Source organism: Schistocerca americana, chromosome 2 (genome assembly GCF_021461395.2).
Source record: "Schistocerca americana isolate TAMUIC-IGC-003095 chromosome 2, iqSchAmer2.1, whole genome shotgun sequence".
Taxonomy (NCBI): Eukaryota; Metazoa; Arthropoda; class Insecta; order Orthoptera; family Acrididae; genus Schistocerca; species Schistocerca americana.
This window is the reverse complement of record NC_060120.1, coordinates 698,578,728-698,599,543: the sequence shown is the minus strand read 5'-3', so window position 1 is coordinate 698,599,543 and position 20,816 is coordinate 698,578,728. Positions and strand designations below refer to the sequence as shown.

Sequence of the window (20,816 nt, the reverse complement as noted above, 5' to 3'; positions counted from 1 at the left end):
ACTAATGTTTAGTTGAAAAAGACTGATTTTTGTTATTTTGTCATGTACACGAGAAAGATCATGCAGTACATTATATTTCGTGCTGTTAGACAATGAAGGAGCTTTGACACAAATACATTTTTCTATTCCAATACTCTAGACGTTTATATTTAACATTTCAGTTTAATGTTTGTGTAACAGCGCTTTTCGGAGAAATGCTGAGACTCGAGGCCAGTTTGTGTATTTCCAAGGAAAGTACCGACTAATTCCGGGAAACCTGAGGATACTTTCCCGTGTGGGGTTGTGCCGTGGTCTTGGGGGCATTGCCACGGTTCGCAAGGCTCCCCCTGTCGGTGGTTCGAGTCCTCCTTCGAGCATGGGTGGGTGTGTTGTCCTTAACGTAAGTAAGTTTAAATTGAATTAACTAGTGTGCAAGCCTAAGGACCGATGACCTCAGCAGTTTGATCCCATAGAAACTTACCACAAATTTCCTGAGGATATTTTATCGCAGAAGTTATGGCAATAAGTTCTACATTTCTACAGGAAACACTGTTTCTCACAAGCATCTAAACCGTTTGTCGACACCTCGCCAGTCCTTCGTCGCCCCTTAGCAGTAGCAGCTCTCTGGTCATTCGCCTGAATACCAGCGTCCGGTGTTAATACGGCGTCACTAAATGTTGCTAGAAGTATCGGGTACATGTCGACACGTTCTTATCCTTGTCTTTTTCGGGGAGGAATGAGGCTAGATTGGGGAGACACTTGTATTGGTGCTAAGCGCGCTGTCAATAGCAGTATAATTAGAAATTAAGCAGAGAAGTGATTATGGCAACGCAACTCAGAGATTTTCGATCGGGGTTAGAAAAAGAAGTGGTTTCCCTGCACAGTTTCGGGCGTTTGTTGGCCTTGATTCTCGATAGGCCACTGCTAATTCCTTCTCCGACCATTCCCAATCCAGTTAGAGTTCCGTTGCCTGCAAATTAAGTCCCGAAAGAATGAAATGGTATCATGAACAAAGAAATTTACAGTTGAGAATGCGCATGACAAGATAACCGACAATAAGCTATCTAAAACCTTACGCAATCCGTTCAGTCTTTAGCTTTCGATAGCTATGGTAAAAATAATTGGATGCGGATCGAAATGTGCACTCCAGATGCGCGAAACTTAACAAGCAAACTGAGACGTTATAACTCATACGAAATGATTCAAATAGTTCAAATGGCTCTGAGCACTATGGGACTTAACTTCTGAGGTTATCAGTCCCCTAGAACTTAGAACTACCTAAACCTAACTAACCTAAGGACGTCACACACATCCATGCCCGAGGGAGGATTCGAACCTGCGACCGTAGCGGTCGCGCGGCTCCAGACTGTAGCGCCTAGAACCGCTCGTCCACTCAGGCCGGCCATACGAAATGACCTACACGTTCTGTGCGAATGGATTACATTTACCTTTTACTCAGCAAAGCATGAAATGCTAACATCCACCTTCCGTATTGTATTGGTTAACACTTGTACCGAATGTGGCATATATCTCCTTGGAAATTTTGTATAGGTGATAGCGAGATCCAATATTAAAATCAGCTAGTATTAGTATCCATGAGATGCACCTATGGGCAGCATGAGGGCAGGAACGACACGGTAGTTAGTTACCGCTCCACAATGACTGAAGATCACTAGGCCGTAGGCTTGCGGATTTATAACCCCTTGTGCGGCTGAAAACACGAGAAAATTTCGTTGTGTTGTGTCGTTACTAGATCACGTATTATCATGGCGGTGGGTTGGTTGCACTACTAACGTCAAAAACCGAAATTAGTAAATACCAATAGAGTATGAGACAAATATCTGAAACTTAAATATCATTTTAGCACCAAGAATTCGGAAGAGCTGTGTCGTGACTAATCATGTGGATCCAGAAATGAATCCAGTCCGCTTGTATCAGTAAATGAAGCGAAACGTAGTTGCTAAGAATAATGCGAGACTGAGTAAGACTCATAAATAAAAGTCGACTATTTATGGCGGACGGCCGAGGATAACTTGCTGTGACAGACGAGCCTTTCTGACCCAAATGCACGCCAAGCGGATGTAAGCAGGGGCAACCCCTTGGTATGCTGCAACCACCGCTACTCAGATAGAGAGCAAGTTGTCCTCACTAGGCGAACATAACAAGCGCAGGCCTGCACTCACCTCGGTGAACCGATAGGACACTGTCATAGTGATACAGGCTACATAGCCACAATTTTTGCAGGTATATCTGGTACCTTATTTGAGAGGCGTGTCATGTTATTCGTCCAAAGTTATGCTAATTCTGTAAGAGGTTTCACGGAGGGCTTAGTGTGTGAATTGGAGAGACAATAAGTGCCTCAAATATTAATAGCTAATAAATGCATCATTGACCAAGATCAAGTACAAGAACGTGGAAATACAAAGGATAGCCAACGAGAAATTAAAACTGTGAAGCAACCGACGAGACGAGATCAGATGGATCCACTGATAAGCACATTGTCAACGAAAGGCAGGCGTCGGGATTTAGAGCCGTTCTGGTACATTGGTTCAACTTATCACCTTTAATCAACGCGGCGTGTAATGGTCAAAGAGTAATCTCAGTGTTTAATATACAATTGGCACCTTTCCGAATTGTCTGCCGCTGAGACGTCCGTCCTCTTATGCAACAGCAGACGATTCAAGTTTGATGTTACTTATTGTTCAGGCACATAACGAAGGACAAATAAACAGTAAAATTTATAGTGCTGACAGCGATTCAAATATACTGTGATGGCTATTATTTATTTACTGTTAATTTATGTATTTAAATCTGTAATCTGTTGGATTAGCCGTGCGCCTGTAGTTGATTGTTTTCTCAGTGTCGCAGGGTCGAGTCCAGCTGAAAACATTGGGAATTAGTGTTAACTCGTATTTGATGATGTGTGTTGTCTTCTGTCGTTGGCTGTACGCAGTGCTGACCGCACTGCCATAGAGAGCAGCTGTTATGTAAGTAGTTAATGTGGTCTACAAAGGCATTGATCAGCCTCGCTGCGAAACTGCAGGAGGCTGTAAAAGTGGGGTTTAACTCAAACACTGGAGTAATGTAAAATTAAGCATTAGTTACATACTTTTTAAAGTATTATGATTTGGGAAAAATTCTTTATTTATTTCTTTGATATTTTAGGTTACAAGTAATAGGCATAAGTTACACACATATTTTTAAACTGGTTGTACATTTTGTTTGTGAATGTTTTGTTAGAGACTGCGGGAAATATATTTATCAATGCTGGTTCAGAAGTAATATACAATATACGGGGAAGTTACAGTCTTATAACTCTAAGCCTCAACATTACCACAGAATGAACTTTTTCCCTTGTCGATTATCGACTTCTGTCTGTTTACTTGGAATGGACGCTATAATGTATGATCTCAAGCTATAAAATGAATATTGGTTTAAATACTTCGCTAAAAATATTACAACATAATAGAATGCACAATCAGTTGTTATACACAATATAGCAGGTTTTAAAAAATACAACGCCTTCTCTCTGTCTGTAGAGAACATCTGCTGCAGCAGTTAAAGATGTATCTGTAGTGAAATGGTGCGCTCTGGTGCATTTCTTCGTTATTCGAGAAGGTTATTCAGACTGTAGCTGACACTACCATGGTACCTGGGGTGGTCAATGCCACTCAAGTCCATTAGTTTCTGCCTTTATATCTTTCTGAAGAGGAAGTTCTATGGCAATGAGGTGAGCGCTTGTCATAACCTGATTGCTTGAAGAATTTCCTCGGAAATAATACATCTATTTGTCACTTTCGTCTCAATATATCCTGTTTAAAAAGAATGCAGCAAATGTCCCAACATCGATTTTTAAAGACATGTACGGAATGTATCACTGATCTCTTTGTATCAGATATGCATTCAGCCTGCTATCAATGTACTTTATTTCCTTTCATTCCTATCATACGTCATGTTTCGTGCCTACGTCTGTAAAGCAGACTGCTCGGCATCAATTTTGCCAGGAACAAAAGTACTGTTACCTCCCCGGATATAGCAGATTTTCCTGAATCACGCTGGTTATACAAGGATACGCTTTTACCTCTGGCTTCAAACAATGTGATTTGTAACATATGCCGACAACACTACTATAGAGCGTCAAGGGACGTATAAAAATTAATACTGAGTACGAAAGCTTTTTTCAAGAATAGTTTTAGTGAGAATTTGTAACAATCACATACGCCGAGGAAAGTCAGAGTTGGAGCAAACTTTTACAGGGCGGCAAATAACATTTACTACGTGCACAACTGAAGCACTAATTTAGTTTAATTCATGAAACTACTGTAAGTCCCAGCACAGTGTCAGAGTTTCTCCAAATCGAAACATCAAGAGGTTTGTTAAGAGGTGCACTGGTTCAGTGACGGCCCCAAGAGATACCATGCTATTGTGTCTTTCCACTATTTCTGGAACACTGCGTTTTATATCTCTTGGCAGTTAAGAATATTCTAGAAACTTTTTCGACTAATATAAAATATATATTACTATCACTAGCACTAGTACTGCTACTGATGCTATTATCTCTACTACTATTGCTATTGCTATTCTATGATCAGACCACAAATCACGTTTGGTAGATACGTTCCACTTTTTAGATAGGAGTAAGTATCACACAAGTTTTTAGGACTGGAGACAGTCATATACACCCGCCATAATACTGTTCTGAAAGTTTAAGGAAAGCGATAATAGCTGTAATATGTAGTGAGAAACAGTGAAACGCTCCTCACTTCTTCCGTGTTCCGTAAACAATTTGGAACAACGCCATAGCTATCTTCGGAAAGGATCATGCGTTTATCGGGATCGATGGAGGAAGGAGAGAAGGTGCTCCCTCCCTGTCAGGAGTGAGAGGTCCAACTCAGGACACCACACACACATCTTCTCACAGGAGCGTGTTGCCTCCGCGACGCCTCAGGCCTGTAGAGTTCTGAAACGTGGCGAGCATTCTGCTGGGTGGGTACTCACTTGGCCGACTCTCGGTCGCCGCTGTCGATTATTTCCACGATGTCCCCCTTCTTCAGCGACAGACCATCCGCCTCCTCGGCTGTGAAGTCCTGCGTCGCGACGTACAGGTCCGACAGCTGCAGGCAGAAAGTAATCTGTTCAGTCGTCAAACATCAAGGTGCACACATGGAAAAACAGTATACGCACACGTCTTGGCTGCATATATGCATTCTCCATATTCTAAAAATTAATTAGGAGTATCCAACATAGTAGCTCTGCGGAAGAAAAAGAAAATGCCACGCAGTATTTCGCTGTCTTTCCTAAAATTAAAATGGAAAGTCAGTCATAAATGTGAGATCGCTGTAAAAATGCGAAAAAGGCTAAGACATTAGTTCAGCTACAGGAAGAATTTTAAAATAACCTTGGCAGGCAATGAGTATTGCGTTATCTTCCAAATTTTCTCTTTCTTTAGCTGTTGGCACAATAAAAGTTATGCTTGCCCAAAGGTATATTTAACGGTAACATACTTCTGATTATATAGCTGCTCTGACCCTCAGTTTCCTGAAATAGGACAGACATTTTCATATTTGATGTGATTTCAAAGGTGAGGAACGCTTGGTCATCAGCAGTCCTGTAAATACAACTCCAAAATGGAACTACACTCCTGGAAATGGAAAAAAGAACACATTGACACCGGTGTGTCAGACCCACCATACTTGCTCCGGACACTGCGAGAGGGCTGTACAAGCAATGATCACACGCACGGCACAGCGGACACACCAGGAACCGCGGTGTTGGCCGTCGAATGGCGCTAGCTGCGCAGCATTTGTGCACCGCCGCCGTCAGTGTCAGCCAGTTTGCCGTGGCATACGGAGCTCCATCGCAGTCTTTAACACTGGTAGCATGCCGCGACAGCGTGGACGTGAACCCTATGTGCAGTTGACGGACTTTGAGCGAGGGCGTATAGTGGGCATGCGGGAGGCCGGGTGGACGTACCGCCGAATTGCTCAACACGTGGGGCGTGAGGTCTCCACAGTACATCGATGTTGTCGCCTGTGGTCGGCGGAAGGTGCACGTGCCCGTCGACCTGGGACCGGACCGCAGCGACGCACGGATGCACGCCAAGACCGTAGGATCCTACGCAGTGCCGTAGGGGACCGCATCGCCACTTCCCAGCAAATTAGGGACACTGTTGCTCCTGGGGTATCGGCGAGGACCATTCGCAACCGTCTCCATGAAGCTGGGCTACGGTCCCGCACACCGTTAGGCCGTCTTCCGCTCACGCCCCAACATCGTGCAGCCCGCCTCCAGTGGTGTCGCGACAGGCGTGAATGGAGGGACGAATGGAGACGTGTCGTCTTCAGCGATGAGAGTCGCTTCTGCCTTGGTGCCAATAATGGTCGTATGCGTGTTTGGCGCCGTGCAGGTGAGCGCCACAATCAGGACTGCATACGACCGAGGCACACAGGGCCAACACCCGGCATCATGGTGTGGGGAGCGATCTCCTACACTGGCCGTACACCACTGGTGATCGTCGAGGGGACACTGAATAGTGCACGGTACATCCAAACCGTCATCGAACCCATCGTTCTACCATTCCTAGACCGGCAAGGGAACTTGCTGTTCCAACAGGACAATGCACGTCCGCATGTATCCCGTGCCACCCAACGTGCTCTAGAAGGTGTAAGTCAACTACCCTGGCCAGCAAGATCTCCGGATCTGTCCCCCATTGAGCATGTTTGGGACTGGATGAAGCGTCGTCTCACGCGGTCGGCACGTCCAGCACGAACGCTGGTCCAACTGAGGCGCCAGGTGGAAATGGCATGGCAAGTCGTTCCACAGGACTTCATCCAGCATCTCTACGATCGTCTCCATGGGAGAATAGCAGCCTGCATTGCTGCGAAAGGTGGATATACACTGTACTAGTGCCCGCATCTCGTGGTCGTGCGGTAGCGTTCTCGCTTCCCACGCCCGGGTTCCCGGGTTCGATTCCCGGCGGGGTCAGGGATTTTCTCTGCCTCGTGATGGCTGGGTGTTGTGTGCTGTCCTTAGGTTAGTTAGGTTTAAGTAGTTCTAAGTTCTAGGGGACTGATGACCATAGATGTTAAGTCCCATAGTGCTCAGAGCCACTGTACTAGTGCCGACATTGTGCATGCTCTGTTGCCTGTGTCTATGTGCCTGTGGTTCTGTCAGTGTGATCATGTGATGTATCTGACCCCAGGAATGTGTCAATAAAGTTTCCCCTTCCTGGGACAATGAATTCACGGTGTTCTTATTTCAATTTCCAGGAGTGTATTTAAGTCGCTGTTAGCGGTGGGTTAGTGTATATTATTTTTGTGTTTCAGTAAGTGTTTGGATACCAATGAGACACAACAATTGAACACCGTGACGTATAAATTACAATTCTATTGATCTGTGATAGGCAAAGAGGTGAACAGCTGCGGATTGTTCACAAACATAAAATGATTTTATCTGTACTTCAGATTTGTGTTTGGCACCTCCAATATATAAGGCTGATTCTAAATTGAACAAAACAGCTATACTTCGCACAATATGAACTGACAAAATTCAAAGAGAATGTAGAAATTTTTCAGTGGCTGCTATCTCGTAGGCCACGAACATTAGCGTAATAGCATAAACCAATTTCATCTATCTACTTTTGTCGAATAGGTTTTCACCTTCCATGAGATTGGAACTGCGATACACTGAGTGGAATGTTATGACAGAAGTATTCTGAAGGACTCTGGCTAAATTTTAAGCGATATTCTAATGTTTTTAATTTGTGAAATAAGTCATTAATCAGATGATTCGTTGCGTAAATAAGAAGTTCCTTATATGAGAAAAAAATAAATCGTCTCCTGTAACCCCGCAGTTGAAAAAAAAAAACAATAACATAGAGAAGCGATTGTGGCCGTCCATTGTAAGAGGAAACAGTTCTATGTAGTTTGTTGTAGCGATGGTCTGTTAACGGGAACGGTAATTTCTACACCCGTTATATAGACTATGAACACGAAACATCCTCCCCTCCCTTTATTCTCCGACCACTACTGTCGCTACTACAGCAGTCGTACTCACAGACAACCGACTGCTTCAAAAATGAGCTTCTCGAGGCATCGTCCCATTTCTCTTCGTTTTTGTACTATTTTATACCGCATGTTCTACTCCGGTTGCTACGCTCCTTAGAAACTAATTTAACATGTCAGTTTAGAATTTAATGACATCTTAGTGAATCATCATTGGCACATCTCGTATGATTCGTTATATATCTCGGAGGGTAGAGAGAATTCTGACGAGTCACACGTGATGTGCCACGACCAGTATATGCCATACCGTGTAGCGCAGAGTTTCTAATGTAAATCGTTACCGACTCGGCGACATTCGTGTACAAAAATGTTTAAAGAAGAAGTGAAATTGGTTGGGAGTTTCTTTAGCTATGATAGCACCGTAACCTATGGAAACATTCAAAGCCAGTTACCCTTATAAAATTACCAGAAGCTGGGCTTTTAGTCCAATTTATAAAATAAGACTTGTCATAAATGACACGGAAGCATAAAAGTGATAACATTGATTAAATTATCGCGCTTACAGCTTATCTTGATTTCTTCTTTCGTAGAAGACCCACGTTGGACGTTAACGTGAAAATAAACGGAGGGAGGGGGGGGGGGGGGGGAGTGAACCCATATGAAGATGTGCCGCATATGACGCCCGAATGTTGCGGCTAGATGTGGTGTATGGCGCGAGTAAAAACACGATATCTGACAAGGGAACCTCCCCATCGCACCCCCCTCAGATTTAGTTATAAGTTGGCACAGTAGATAGGCCTTGTAAAACTGAACACAGATCAATCGAGAAAACAGGAAGAAGTTGTGTGGAGCTATGAAAAAAAATGAGCAAAATATACAAACTGAGTAGTCCATGTGCAAGATAGGCAACATCAGGATTATTGTGAGCTCGGGAGCGCCGTGGTCCCGTGGTTAGCATGAACAGCTGCGAAACGAGAGGTCCTTAGTTCCAGTCTTCCCTCGAGTGAAAAGTTCAATTTTTTATTTTCAGACAATTATCGAAGTTTAAGCACTCACGTATAATCAACTTGCCTCTCCAAAATTCCAGGACATGTTCAGATTTGCTTGGACATATGCAGGATTTGAGGGTCTACACACGGAAAAATTTGAAAACGTTAAAAACGTATGTTTTGACAGAGCACAGGGAAAACTGTGCGACTGTGAAACTGTTGCATTCATTTGTTGCAGTTTATGTGACAAACTCCTATGTTTTCAACACTTTTTTGGGAGTGATTATCACATCCGCAAGAAAACCTATATCGGGCAAGTTAAAGAGTCTTTATACCCATTCGCCAAGTGTACAAGTTAGGTGGGTCGACAACATATCCCTGTCATGTGACACACATGCCGTCACCAGTGTCGTACAGAATATATCAGCTGTGTTCTCCTGTGGAGGAATCGGTTGACTATGACCTTGAGATCAAATGATTTCGGTTCCCATTGGAGAGGTACGTCCTTTCGTCTACTAATCGCACGGTTTTGCGGTGCGGTCGCAAAACACAGACACTAAACTTGTTACAGTGAACAGTGACGTCAATGAACGAACGGACAGATCATAACTTTGCGAAAATAAAGAAAGTAAAATTTCACTCAAGGGAAGACTTGAATCAAGTAACTTGTTTCGCAGCTGTTCACGCTAACCACGGCACCACGACGCTCCTGAGCTCACACTATCCTTGATGTTGCCTATCTTTAGCATGGACTACTCAGTTTATATATTTTGCTTATTTTTTTCATAGTTCCACACAACTTCTTCCTGTTTTCTCGATTGATCTGTGTTCAGTTTTTCAAGGCCTATCCACTGTGCCAACTTGTATCTAAATCTGAGGGGGGTGTGAGAGGGAGGTTCCCTTGTGAGGAGCCTGTCACAGTGAGGTGTGCAGTGAACATGGCAGCACGGCGCGAGTTAACCGACTCTGAACGTGAGAGGATAACAGGTGCAAGACCCATGGTTCATAACACATCGAAGGTTACACAGTAAATTGGGTTTCCGAGGACAACACTGTCTAGGGTGGGATGGATAACTCGCCGGACAGGATTACAAGCGTTTGAGGAGCTGGTAACGTTCCTGCAAGAATTCTTAACAGTGTCAGGAGATGTGCGCTTATACAAGGATATCGGATACGCTCAATTTTTCTTCTATATAGGCAGTGTTAGAACTAGAGACTGGGTACGGTTTTGACACTGTACAGATACCAATATTCAAACCACAAGTTTCTGGAGGATCTTCGCTAACTTCCGTATCAAAAAAAGGCAGGAGGCTCATTGCAGCGTTCTCAACGATAGACTATTAAAATATAGTATTTGGCTACAAATGACTGATGATGAGAGAAATAATTAATCAAAGTTTCAATCTAATTTAACAGTTTTGTTGCTAATTTAACGACAACTTTCACTGCATTAAAAACATTACACTTTTTGTGCATTTGTGATTTGTTTCTGAGCTATTACTCACTACACTCTTTCTTTCTTGTGGCCTTCAGTGGCTGATATCTGGTGATAGTCCACTTGTGACGTATTTCCGCCTGTTTACGGTTAATAAGGTGCCGTACCGACAAATCGTGTTCTGACGGAATTTGAACCCCGTTATTCCCGAGTACGGATTCGGTGTTTCAGTCAATGCTCTGCCTCATCTAGTACCTAAGGAAAGAAAACGGCTTTATTCACACAGGGCGAGATGTACCAGTTGCTATTTGGAAAACCCCTAACTGGCCTTAGCCGAAATTGCTTGTAGTTTGAAAGATAGATGCACACCGTAACATCTGCCGCTTGCCTGAAATGACGTTCTGTACTCAAAGCAAAAAAATAATAATTTTGACGAAAAATAACTTTCTATTTGTTGTCCTCTAGTAAGCCTCTGAGTGTATTCGTGAGCATATTTTCTGAGGAAAGGCATCCATGTTCATATTCAGCTTTCAGCATGTGCTTTGGAACGTTGTGCTCGACAAAAAAGCAGGGGTTGTAAATGTGCTTGACGGTTAATACTGTACAAGGCCAGAGTCGCTGTTACGGGCAAGGCTCTTGCAAACTGAAGCTTCTAAGCACGACTCAGAGCTTCGACCTACTAATGTCTCTCTCATGGTTGGTTGAGACTCACTGGAAAAAAGAGAAAAGAAATGTTATCCATCAGCGAAACAACTGGCTTGCCAAACAGTTGTTCTTCCGCCCGATTCTTGCTTATTTCTCGTCAATGTGGAACCATTACCAGGTTGCACTGACAGAAAAAATAGAGGATATCCAACGCAGACTGGCACATTTCGTCATACATTCATTTAGTTCAGCGCGAGGGCATAACCCCACTGGCAGACGCTGCAAGAGCACCGTTATGTACCACAGATTGGTTTACTGTAGCCGTGCCGAGAGCGTTCTTTTCAAGAAGAGTTGTTCAACATTACTTTCTCCCAAAAATGTCTCGCGAAATGACCAAGAGAGGATACGAGCACGAGGAAGCAATATATTGGTTGACTCTTGTAGGAATGTAAGCTCTAGGAATTTTAGAAGCAAACCACATCGTGATGCACAACGCCTCTCTTGTATTAGATGATTTAGCTGAACATCTCCACGACGCTTTCACGCTCACTAGACAAACCTGCAACGAAACGCGGCGCTCTTCTTTTGATGTTTTATATTTTCTCTATGAACCGAATCTGATATGCGTCCCACACTGATGAGAAATATTTAATTTTTGATCGAACGAGGTTTTTCTAAAATACGTCAGCGGTCTTTCCACGAATTTCTGTCCGTCTCCTTTTCCTTTACTTTTATGTGGTCGTTCCACTTGGCCGGCCGCGGTGGTCTAGCGGTTCTAGGCGCGCAGTCCGGAACCGCGCGACTGCTACGGTCGCAGGCTCGAATCCTGCCTCGGGCATGGATGTGTGTGATGTCATTAGGTTAGTTAGGTTTAAGTAGTTCTAAGTTCTAGGGGACTGATGACCACAGATGTTAAGTCCCATAGTGCTCAGAGCTATTTGAACCATTTGAACCATCGTTCCACTTGCAATCGTTTCGTAAGCAGAGTTCCACATATTTAATGGATGTGACTGCTTCCAGTTATAGTTTAAAACTCGTGTAATGAAACAGTAGAGATGATTTGCAACTATCTCTGAGCCATGCGCTACATTTGTTTATATTGAGGATCAACTGCCCAGACTCTGCAGGTCTTCCTACAATTTGCCACAATTTTGTAGCGTTGTAAACTACATACGACAGCATCCGCATGGAGCTTCCAATAACAGGGTGACTGACATCTGGCTGTTTACAGAACACGTACCACAGAAACGTCTAATCAGACAAAAAACTTGGTCAGACATTCTCTTATGTTCAGGTTTGCCATAGTACTCAGGTACTACAGATGCGGCTTACAGAGTAGTTGTTGGTGGTACTTACGGTCGATAACCCAGTTATTGTGATTCGTTTTCATTGTTTCACTGTGCGGCACATTTAATTTACGCAGGAGAATGCTGACACTGTCTACGACTCTGGTGCGTAGACAAGGGGAAATTCATGAGAGCCATGACCGCATTTCACCCACCCATAAAACCAGAAGCACCAGTGATGTAAACAAATTATTGCATATATCTTGAAAGATTTTTATTATTGTTATTATTATTATTCTCGGCCCTTCCCAAAGCCAAACACTTGAACTGCATCTGATACGACAACATACAGAAAAATGATAAATCTATTATGATCTCGCAAAGGGGACTCGGTAGTTTACTGTAGCAGATGATCGTGTCAATGCATTTGGTACTAATTACGCAACTGCTGCTGCAGCTATCATATCGTATGCCTGTATAACGGCGGACTGAGAACATCGACCCTTCCCACGTTCATCTGTCCTCGACTGCTGTTCATTTAATATTTTGATACAATTATAGGTCATTCGAAAAAAGTTATTGTCCGATATCATCACAATTATTTCAAACGAAATACTCGTTTCGGGTGGCATCGGAGTTCCTCATATCACGATATACGTGTTGTGGTCCAAACCCACCACTGAAGAAACTACACTGCCCGGCTGAAACGGGAAATTTCGTATTAAATTATTGCTAGGTTGTCAGACAATAAATTATTTTCGAAACGATAAGACTCTGTAGTCTCCAGCCCGACTAAAATGCCGATCTTTCCGAAATTTATTAATTTTGTCGAGAGTAAAAGACTTATGAAACTCGATCGTGGTATGCGCGAAGTTTCTTTAACATCTGGAGAACTCTCACTGTCCGCAGGTCGTGGTCTTGCGGTAGCCGGGTTCGATTCCCGGCGGGGTCGGAGATTTTCCCTGCCTCGAGATGACTGGGTGTTGTGTGTCTTTCATCATCATTTCATCCTCATTCACTCGCAAGTTGCCGTAGTGGCGTTAAAGAACTTGTGGAGCGGCGGCCGAACCGCCCCGCGAGGGGTCTCCCGGACACCAATGCCATACGCTCATTATTATCATTATTATTTCTCTCTGTCGAGAATGGGAACTTATCAAGATGTGACAGTGTAAGGTGAGACTGAAGGGCGGGCTAGTTCGGCAGACCTCTGTCATCTGCGTGTCGACGCTCCAGATGCTGTCGCCGCAGGAGCCGCGGCGGACGTCCTCACTGGCGGTGTAGAAGGGCCGGCTCGTTGATGTGACGGTGTCGCTGCTGGCCAGACTGCGCCACGGCACGCCCGCCTGCCCCTGCCCTTGCGCGTGCGGCACGTCGTCCGTCGAGCTGGCGGCCGTCAGCGTCGTCGTCGCCTCCTCTTCCTCGGCGTGGGCGGGCAGCTGCAGCGTGGCGGCCGAGTACATGGAGAAGCGGTGGGCGGCGGCGCGCGCCGGCATCCGCAGCGCCGAGAAGACGTTGAGCGGCTCGAAGTGGCTGACGCCCGTCTCGTCCAGCAGCGTGTAGGCCACCTCGCCCGTGAGCACGGCGCGCGCCGCCTCGCGCGGCACCACGGCCTGCAGGCCTTGCTTGATGATCAGGATGGGCGCTCCCGGCCTCGACCACGGCCGCCGCGACACGAAGTCCTCTATGGCGAGCCAGTTGCCGGCCAGCAGCAGCGCGGCCGGCACGTCGTGCGAGGACTGCAGCGGCGGCGCCGCCCTGTCGTCCGTGAGGGCGGCGCTCTGGCGCACCAGCTCGCGCAGGTACGGGTCGCAGCGTGCCGAATCCTCGTCCGCGTCGACGGTAGACTCCTCGCCGACGCCCGGCGCCGTCGGCTGCAGGCGGGAAAGGGCGCGCGCGAAGCTCGGCCTCCGCTGGGCCAGCTGCCGCATGACGGTGAGGCGGCGCAGCACGTCCAGCGCCAGGACGTCTCCGGCCAGAGCGTGCGTGATGCGCGGGTCCGACAGGACGGCGGCGAGGGCGGCGGCCGCGTCGTGCATGTCCAGCGCGCGCGCCAGCCCGATCGCCTGCGTCACGAGCGCGCGCAGCTCTCTGTCGTCGCCGGTGTCTGCGTCTCGGATCTGCTGCTGCAGCTGTTGCTCGCTGCTCTCCCGCACCGCCTTCACTATAGCCTTCTGCAGCGTCGCCGTCGCTTCCTGCAACTCGCCCGCGCCCCTCTGCGCCAGACTCTCGGAAACTTTGTCCAGCACTTGGCCGACGAGCTCCGGATTGCCGTGCGATATCTGCTTGAACGCGTCGCCTACAATCTGCTGCCGGCTAGTCCCGTCCACCGACCTCAACACTGCGGTGACCTTCTCGACGACTGCGTCCATATTCCGTTCTCGCAGTAGCTCCTCCAAGACGGCGACGTTCGAGTACGCTTCGGCGCCCAGCATTCTGGCGGCGCTCTCTCGGACGCTTCTCACGTTACTCGGCGAAACTAGGTAGTGGTGCAGCGACTCCACGAACGCTTCGGCTGCTTTCTGTCTGTTGTCGGGTTCCAGATCGTAGACGTCCTTGAGTAGCTCGTCGAATACCGGGCCAATTGCCGCTATTATAGCGTCTCTCGAACTCTCTCCGGAAGTTTCTGATTTTTGGGACGCGGTGACGACGACCGCCGAGACGACAGAACGGATGAACTCCTTCACAGTCTCGCTGCCTACGGTTACGGCCCCGGTACTGGCGAGCCTCATGCTTTCGAGCACCTTCTCCGAGAGGCTGGCGGCGTCCAGCGGCGCACCCTTGGCGCTCTCGAGAACGTCCCCGCTGAGTTTGGCGACGCTGGCCAGCACGTCGGCCATTCGGACAGCGGCGGCGCCGGAGAGCGCCAGCTTGTTGGTGATGTGGTGCACGACTTGGGCGCCCGCGCTGTCCTCGCGCACTGCCACCTCGGGCAGCTCCGCGGGCACCTGTCTGCCCACGGCCATTCCCGCGTCCGACAGCTGCCGCAGCATGCGCGCGTCCACCGCCGCCTCGCCGCCCGACACGTGCACGGCGGGCGGCCGCAGCAGCCGCAACTCCTCCGGCGTCACCTCGAAGCCCTGCACCGAGAACTCGAAGCCGCCCTCCGGGGAATGCTGTAGGTCGGGCGCCACGAAGCGCGGGCCGTCCTTCGTCTCCACCACTTGGCCCGGGATGAAGGCCACGTGCTCGTCCGTCTCGACCACTCGGCCGGGCACGAACCTAGGACCGTCTGCCGTGTCCACCACCTGGCCGGGTACGAAGCGCGAACCTTCCTCCGGAGTCGATATGACCTGGCCAGGAATGAAAGTCGGTCCCGCTTTCGTCTCTACTATCTGACCGGGGACGAATCGCGGTCCCTCCGGAGTCTCCACGGTCTGCCCGGGAACGAACTTTGGCCCAGTTCTCGTCTCCACCACCTGGCCGGGTACGAACTTCGGTCCGTCCCTCGTCTCGACAACTTGACCCGGCACAAACTGTTCGCCCTTTTCTGTCAGAACCACCTGACCTGGCACAAACTTTCCTTCTTCTTTCACAAAAATTCCTGGGACAAATCTGACCTCACCATTATCTCCGTGTACAAGTTTTCCAGGCACCACTTTCCCTGCTGGTAGTCCACTGGCATTTCCGGGGAAAAATTCGACTCCACTAGTCGTCTGCACCATGTGTCCATAAATAGATTCTTTCTCTTTCATTGTCAGTGCACCGATAGTACTAGCACTAACTGGCAAACCTTCGAGTATTTTTTCTGAAAGAATCACGTCCTCGACACTCTTAGCCACAGCAAATTGTCGTACAGTCACTCCATCTTCAGAGACGTCTGTCTTTCCCGGAACAAATGTTAATCCTTTTGATGTCTGCAAAACTTGGCCTTCGACGAATTTTGGCCCTTCTGCGGTATCTATTGTTTTTCCTGGCAGAAAAGACAGGGTTCCATCCTCATTCTTCACGCTTATTCCGGGCACAAACTGTAGTGGAGTGTCGTCAGTACCTCCAACGGTTCTTCCGGGAATGAATTTCGGCCCAGTCGGCGTTATTAATGTCTGGCCAGCAACAAACTTTCTCTCGCCTTCAGCCGTTTTTACCGTCTGCCCTGGTACGAACTCCCACTCATTTTCCATTTGAACACTCTGACCTGGAATAAAGAGTGTCTCGCCTTCTGAAGTAGACACCGTTTGCCCCGGAACGAACTGTGGTCCCTCTGGTGTCATTACAGTCTGTCCAGCGACGAATTTTGTTGCAACAGTTCCATCTGGTTGATTTTCGTGGACCACTTGCCCTGGGACGAATTTGGGTCCGTCAGGAGTGAAAACGGTCTGGCCAGGTACGAACCGTGGGCCCTCGGGTGTGTTCATGACCTGTCCTGCTACAAATTTCTCTCCCTCCCTGGTAGCTAAAGTTTGGCCAGCTACAAACACAGGAGTAAGACTGCCGTCTTCCTCTCTGACGTCAACCTTCTGCCCCGGAACTAGAGCGGGCCCTTCAGGCGTCATGACAGTGAAACCGGGGACGAAGCAACGACCAGCTGGCGTCTGCAGCGTCTGACCCGGTACGAAAACTGGCCCACTCGGGGTGTCCACCTTTTGACCTGCCACGAAACGCTGCGCCGCTGCAATGTCTAACATGAGCCCCTGCACGCGACGGCCACCTTTGTCATCGCAGATGACGGCTTCTACGCCAGAATCGAGACTGGCGACTAGGCCCGGAATTTCCTGCACGCCAGGTAGCAGGTTGGACCTCTCGCCGCCCTCGAATACTTCTTTGATACCGTCAGTGGAGTCCAGCTGTACTGGATCCAGTGCACGGATGGCGTCCTGCAGTTCTGTGGGTGGCTGCTCCAGAAGTGGCCGGAGGGGTGCGACGGCGGCTGTGGGCTCCAGAGGAGCCACGTCTGTGGGGGAGAGTGCCGTGTGTGGCGGCACGATTCCCGGTAGCGACTGACTCAGATCGACCAGTTCCGCCTCGTGCGGTACTGGCCTGGGCAGTGCCACCGTCACCGGAGTGGCACCTTCTGCTGCGGCTTCTTTCAGCGCCGTTTCCATGTCACCGTCGGCTGCCAGGAGTCCCACCGTCTCCCGGCCCTTGCCAGCTGCCAGGTACAGGTGCGCGTCGGTGGGGAACTGCTTCTCGTCGAAACGTCTCCAGCTGAGTTCCTCTGCACCCACCACCGGTCCGGGAGCTTTTCCAGGGGCGGGGCTAGTCATCTTCAGTTCGACCATTTTGGCCTTCTTCATCTCGAACTGCGCCATCTTCTCTTCGGCGACCTCCGCTTCGCGCTCCCTCTCCTCGAAGAGTCGCGTGACGGAGGAGAGGTTGCCAGTGCGCTTCCTCTTCTTCTTCGCGGTGGCGGAGCCCTTCTCGTCGTCCTCCTTTTCTCTCTGGCGGACGACTTCCTCCGTCGGACCCTCGCCCTCGAACCACTCCGCCTCGTCCGGGTCGAGGTCGCGCACCTCCACGGTGACGTTCTTGCCGTGCCGCATGCGGAAGAGCACCGTGTCGGAGTCCTTGGCCAGCATGACGTCGCGGACGTCGCCGTCGCGGACGGCGGCTTCGAGGCGTGCGGGGAAGACGAGCCCGCAGCTGCGCTCGGCCACGGTGTACACGTAGCGCGCGTCCGCCTGGGAAGCCGTCTTAGTGGCCAGGACGGCGGTGAGGGGCCGCTGCTGCTCGTCGCCGTCATCGAGCACGGGGAAGACGTAGCGGTAGTCGGCGATGACGACGTGCCGCCTGGTGGCCGCTGCCGCGCCCTGCTTCTCCAGGTAGTGGTGGTGCTCGTTGCCCTCGGAGCTGGCGGTGATGTGGCAGTGCTGGCGGCGGCCGGACCTCACCGTCACCACGGGGATGTAGTGGTGGCTGGGCAGCCCGTACGACTTGCCCGTGATGCGGCAGAAGCGGCGCGCGTCCGCAGGCGAGATGGGCGGCAGCAGCGGGAAGTAGTTGGGCTTGGGCAGCCCGCGCGCCCGGCCCGTGATGCGGCAGAACGACATCGTCAGTTGCTCTCGCTCGCCTCTGGTCTCAGCAACACGATAGTCTTGTTGTAACCACTCGTGGAGAGAGTACTCAGCAGGTGGGATCGTATACCAGTCTTGTACCGGCAGCTGTGTGTTATCACCAGTTGGCTGTGGTCGAGGATATCAGGAACACGAGATCAAGAATTATATCTGCTGCGATGGCGGATCACGAAAGAAGGCTGTAAATACCTCTCGAACTTCTCAGCATCACTATCCTTCCTTTAAAAGATATGTGTAGCGCAAATTCGCAGACTTATTTATCAGTTGTTTTATCCACTCTCACAATTTATGCTTTCATTCTCAAATGCGACGAACAGAACTGCTCACGTTATTCCAACTGCCAACGCAGAAAACTCCTGATAAGGTGCTCTGGGAGACGGAGAGATAGAGAACGTTGTTAATCAATCCTAATAAGATTTTTCAATTTTTGGTGTCTGATTCATAACCGATATTTTCACAAAAGTAACTTTTTTCTTATCTCTGTCATGCACCAGCAGCTGTACTATGTGGCACAGTGCACTATCACCAGATGCCACAGATTCAATGATGTCAACAACAAGATGAGACTGGTCTGTACAGGGGGCTGTAGACACCACTGTTACTTTCCGACGTCGCTACAATCCCTTTAAAAAATATTTACAGTAGTAATTCAATGACCAGTTAATTTTATCAGTTCATTCAATTTCTGCTTTCATTCTATAGTACAGCTAATTAAACTGCACTGGTTATGCCACAGTCGAGATAAAGAAATGGGGAAAGAAGCTTGAAGAGAAAATTTCGTTAATCCAAACTTGTACGATATTGCGATGTATGTATCATCTCGTTCACACCCGATATTTTCATAAACGTAGTTTTTTTCTGTCACGCACGGGCGCTATCCTTACTTACTCTGGAGAAAGTGTCGTAGTATGAAGTCTGGCTAGCGTTCGTTCTCTTCACAAACCTCGTGTGCACGACAGCGACCTCCAGATTCAAAAGCCGTAGGTAACCGTCTTTGTGTACACATGAAAATCGTAATTTTCTTTATAGAGATCAGTGCGAAAAAGTATACTACATTAGTAAAAAGTGATGCACTTCGGTAAACACCTGTAGCCGCAAGTTTAGAAGGTTCCACAAACTTTTTGAGTTTAGAAAGGCATCTCACGAGCACACGAATTCACAGTTAATGCCGCCGTAAACAAAAGTATTTCTAAAACACTTCACTGGTCTAGAGATGATTAAAGCAGGATTGACACAACTGTAAGGTTGACACCGGGAAGCAGCTGATGGTGTGTTACAACATAACTTTCACTTCAGTGTCAGGTCATAAAAGTTATTAGTTTATTACTCATCGGTATTGTAAGACATAAGCGAAGATAAGCATCTGGAAACGGAATGACAGGTGATATTGCGAACTAATGTGGTTTCACAAAAGCGGTAAACGCCGGCACGAAGTTGTTACGGAGCTAACCCGCGTTAAACGTTTGCGCCGTCTCGAAACCATCTTCCACTACGAAATCTGAACAGGTAAAGCGTTGCAAAAGTCCGGTATGCCGAACAAGAAGCGTCGAGCGTTGACTGCTTGGGCGGGAGTGTAATCGCGTTGTCACTCGCGAGACGGTTGCTCGGGAGGTGGTGAGTGTCGCCGACAGAGCCGCAGGCGGAGCGCTGGGGGCAGGGGCGCGCGCGGGGGGAGCGTGGCTGGCGTCGCGGCAGAGGCGGAGGCTGTGGCGGCGTCGGCGTCGCGGTCGGCGTCTGCGGGCAGACTGGCGGCCCGGCCCCGCGCCCAGCCGGCAGGGCAGGTAGCCGCCGGCAGCGCCAGCGCCCCCTGCAAGGTCAATGGCGGTGGCGCGCGGCCAGCGCCCGTATTTCTGTGGACGCCCGCCCGCCTTTGTCGGGCCACGTACCTCCGCACGTGCGCGAGCCCGCTTCTGCGCGCTACATTGTAGCTGCACATCATCAGCCGCCGATCCGGAGCTCGTTTCTAGCGGCCGGGGGGAGGGGAGGGGGCGCAGTTTGTTACTAGACCACACCAGCAAATATTACTCGGAGTCACCCGCACTTAAATAATGTGCCACAGATGCCTAAGATTTTAATAACAACAGAATTGTATTCTACACTACTGGCCATTACAATTGGACAAATATATTATACTAGAACTGACATGTGATTACACTTTCATGCAATTTGGGTGCATAGATCCTGATAAAATCAGCACCCAGAACAACCAACTCTGGCCGTAATAACGGCCTTGATACGCCTGGGCATTGAGTCAAACAGAGCTTGGGTGGCGTGTACAGGTACAGCTGCCCATGCAGCCTCAACACGATACCACAATTCATCAAGAGTAGTGACTGGCGTATTGTGACGAGCCAGTTGCTCGGCCACCACTCACCAGACGTTTTCAATTGGTGAGAAATCTGGAGAATGTGCTGGCCAGGGCAGCAGTCGAACATTTTCTGTATCCAGAAAGGCCCGTACAAGACCTGCAACAT

The 20,816-nt window shown here is 48.7% G+C and overlaps 1 protein-coding gene across 1 annotated transcript; it reads right to left on the bottom strand.

Moving 5' to 3' along the window:
• Nucleotides 1-3,105: 3,105 nt before the first annotated feature.
• Nucleotides 3,106-20,062, bottom strand: LOC124593677. The gene is made up of 2 exons (XM_047131971.1): nucleotides 13,540-20,062; nucleotides 3,106-5,093 (listed from the first exon to the last, which is right to left on the bottom strand). Exons 1-2 carry the CDS (start codon nucleotides 18,316-18,318, stop codon nucleotides 4,974-4,976), a joined length of 4,899 nt encoding a protein of 1,632 aa, XP_046987927.1. The 5' UTR covers nucleotides 18,319-20,062; the 3' UTR covers nucleotides 3,106-4,973.
• Between the last annotated feature and the right edge of the window lie 754 nt (nucleotides 20,063-20,816).

Bases quoted from the DNA above. Each gene is read 5' to 3' on its own strand.
- LOC124593677 (XM_047131971.1), bottom strand. From the start codon at position 18,318: ATGTCGTTCTGCCGCATCACGGGCCGGGCGCGCGGGCTGCCCAAGCCC. The intron at 5,094-13,539 runs GTCTGCCGAACT...TTCTGCCTGCAG, and splicing joins TCGACACGCAGATGACAGAG to CTGTCGGACCTGTACGTCGC.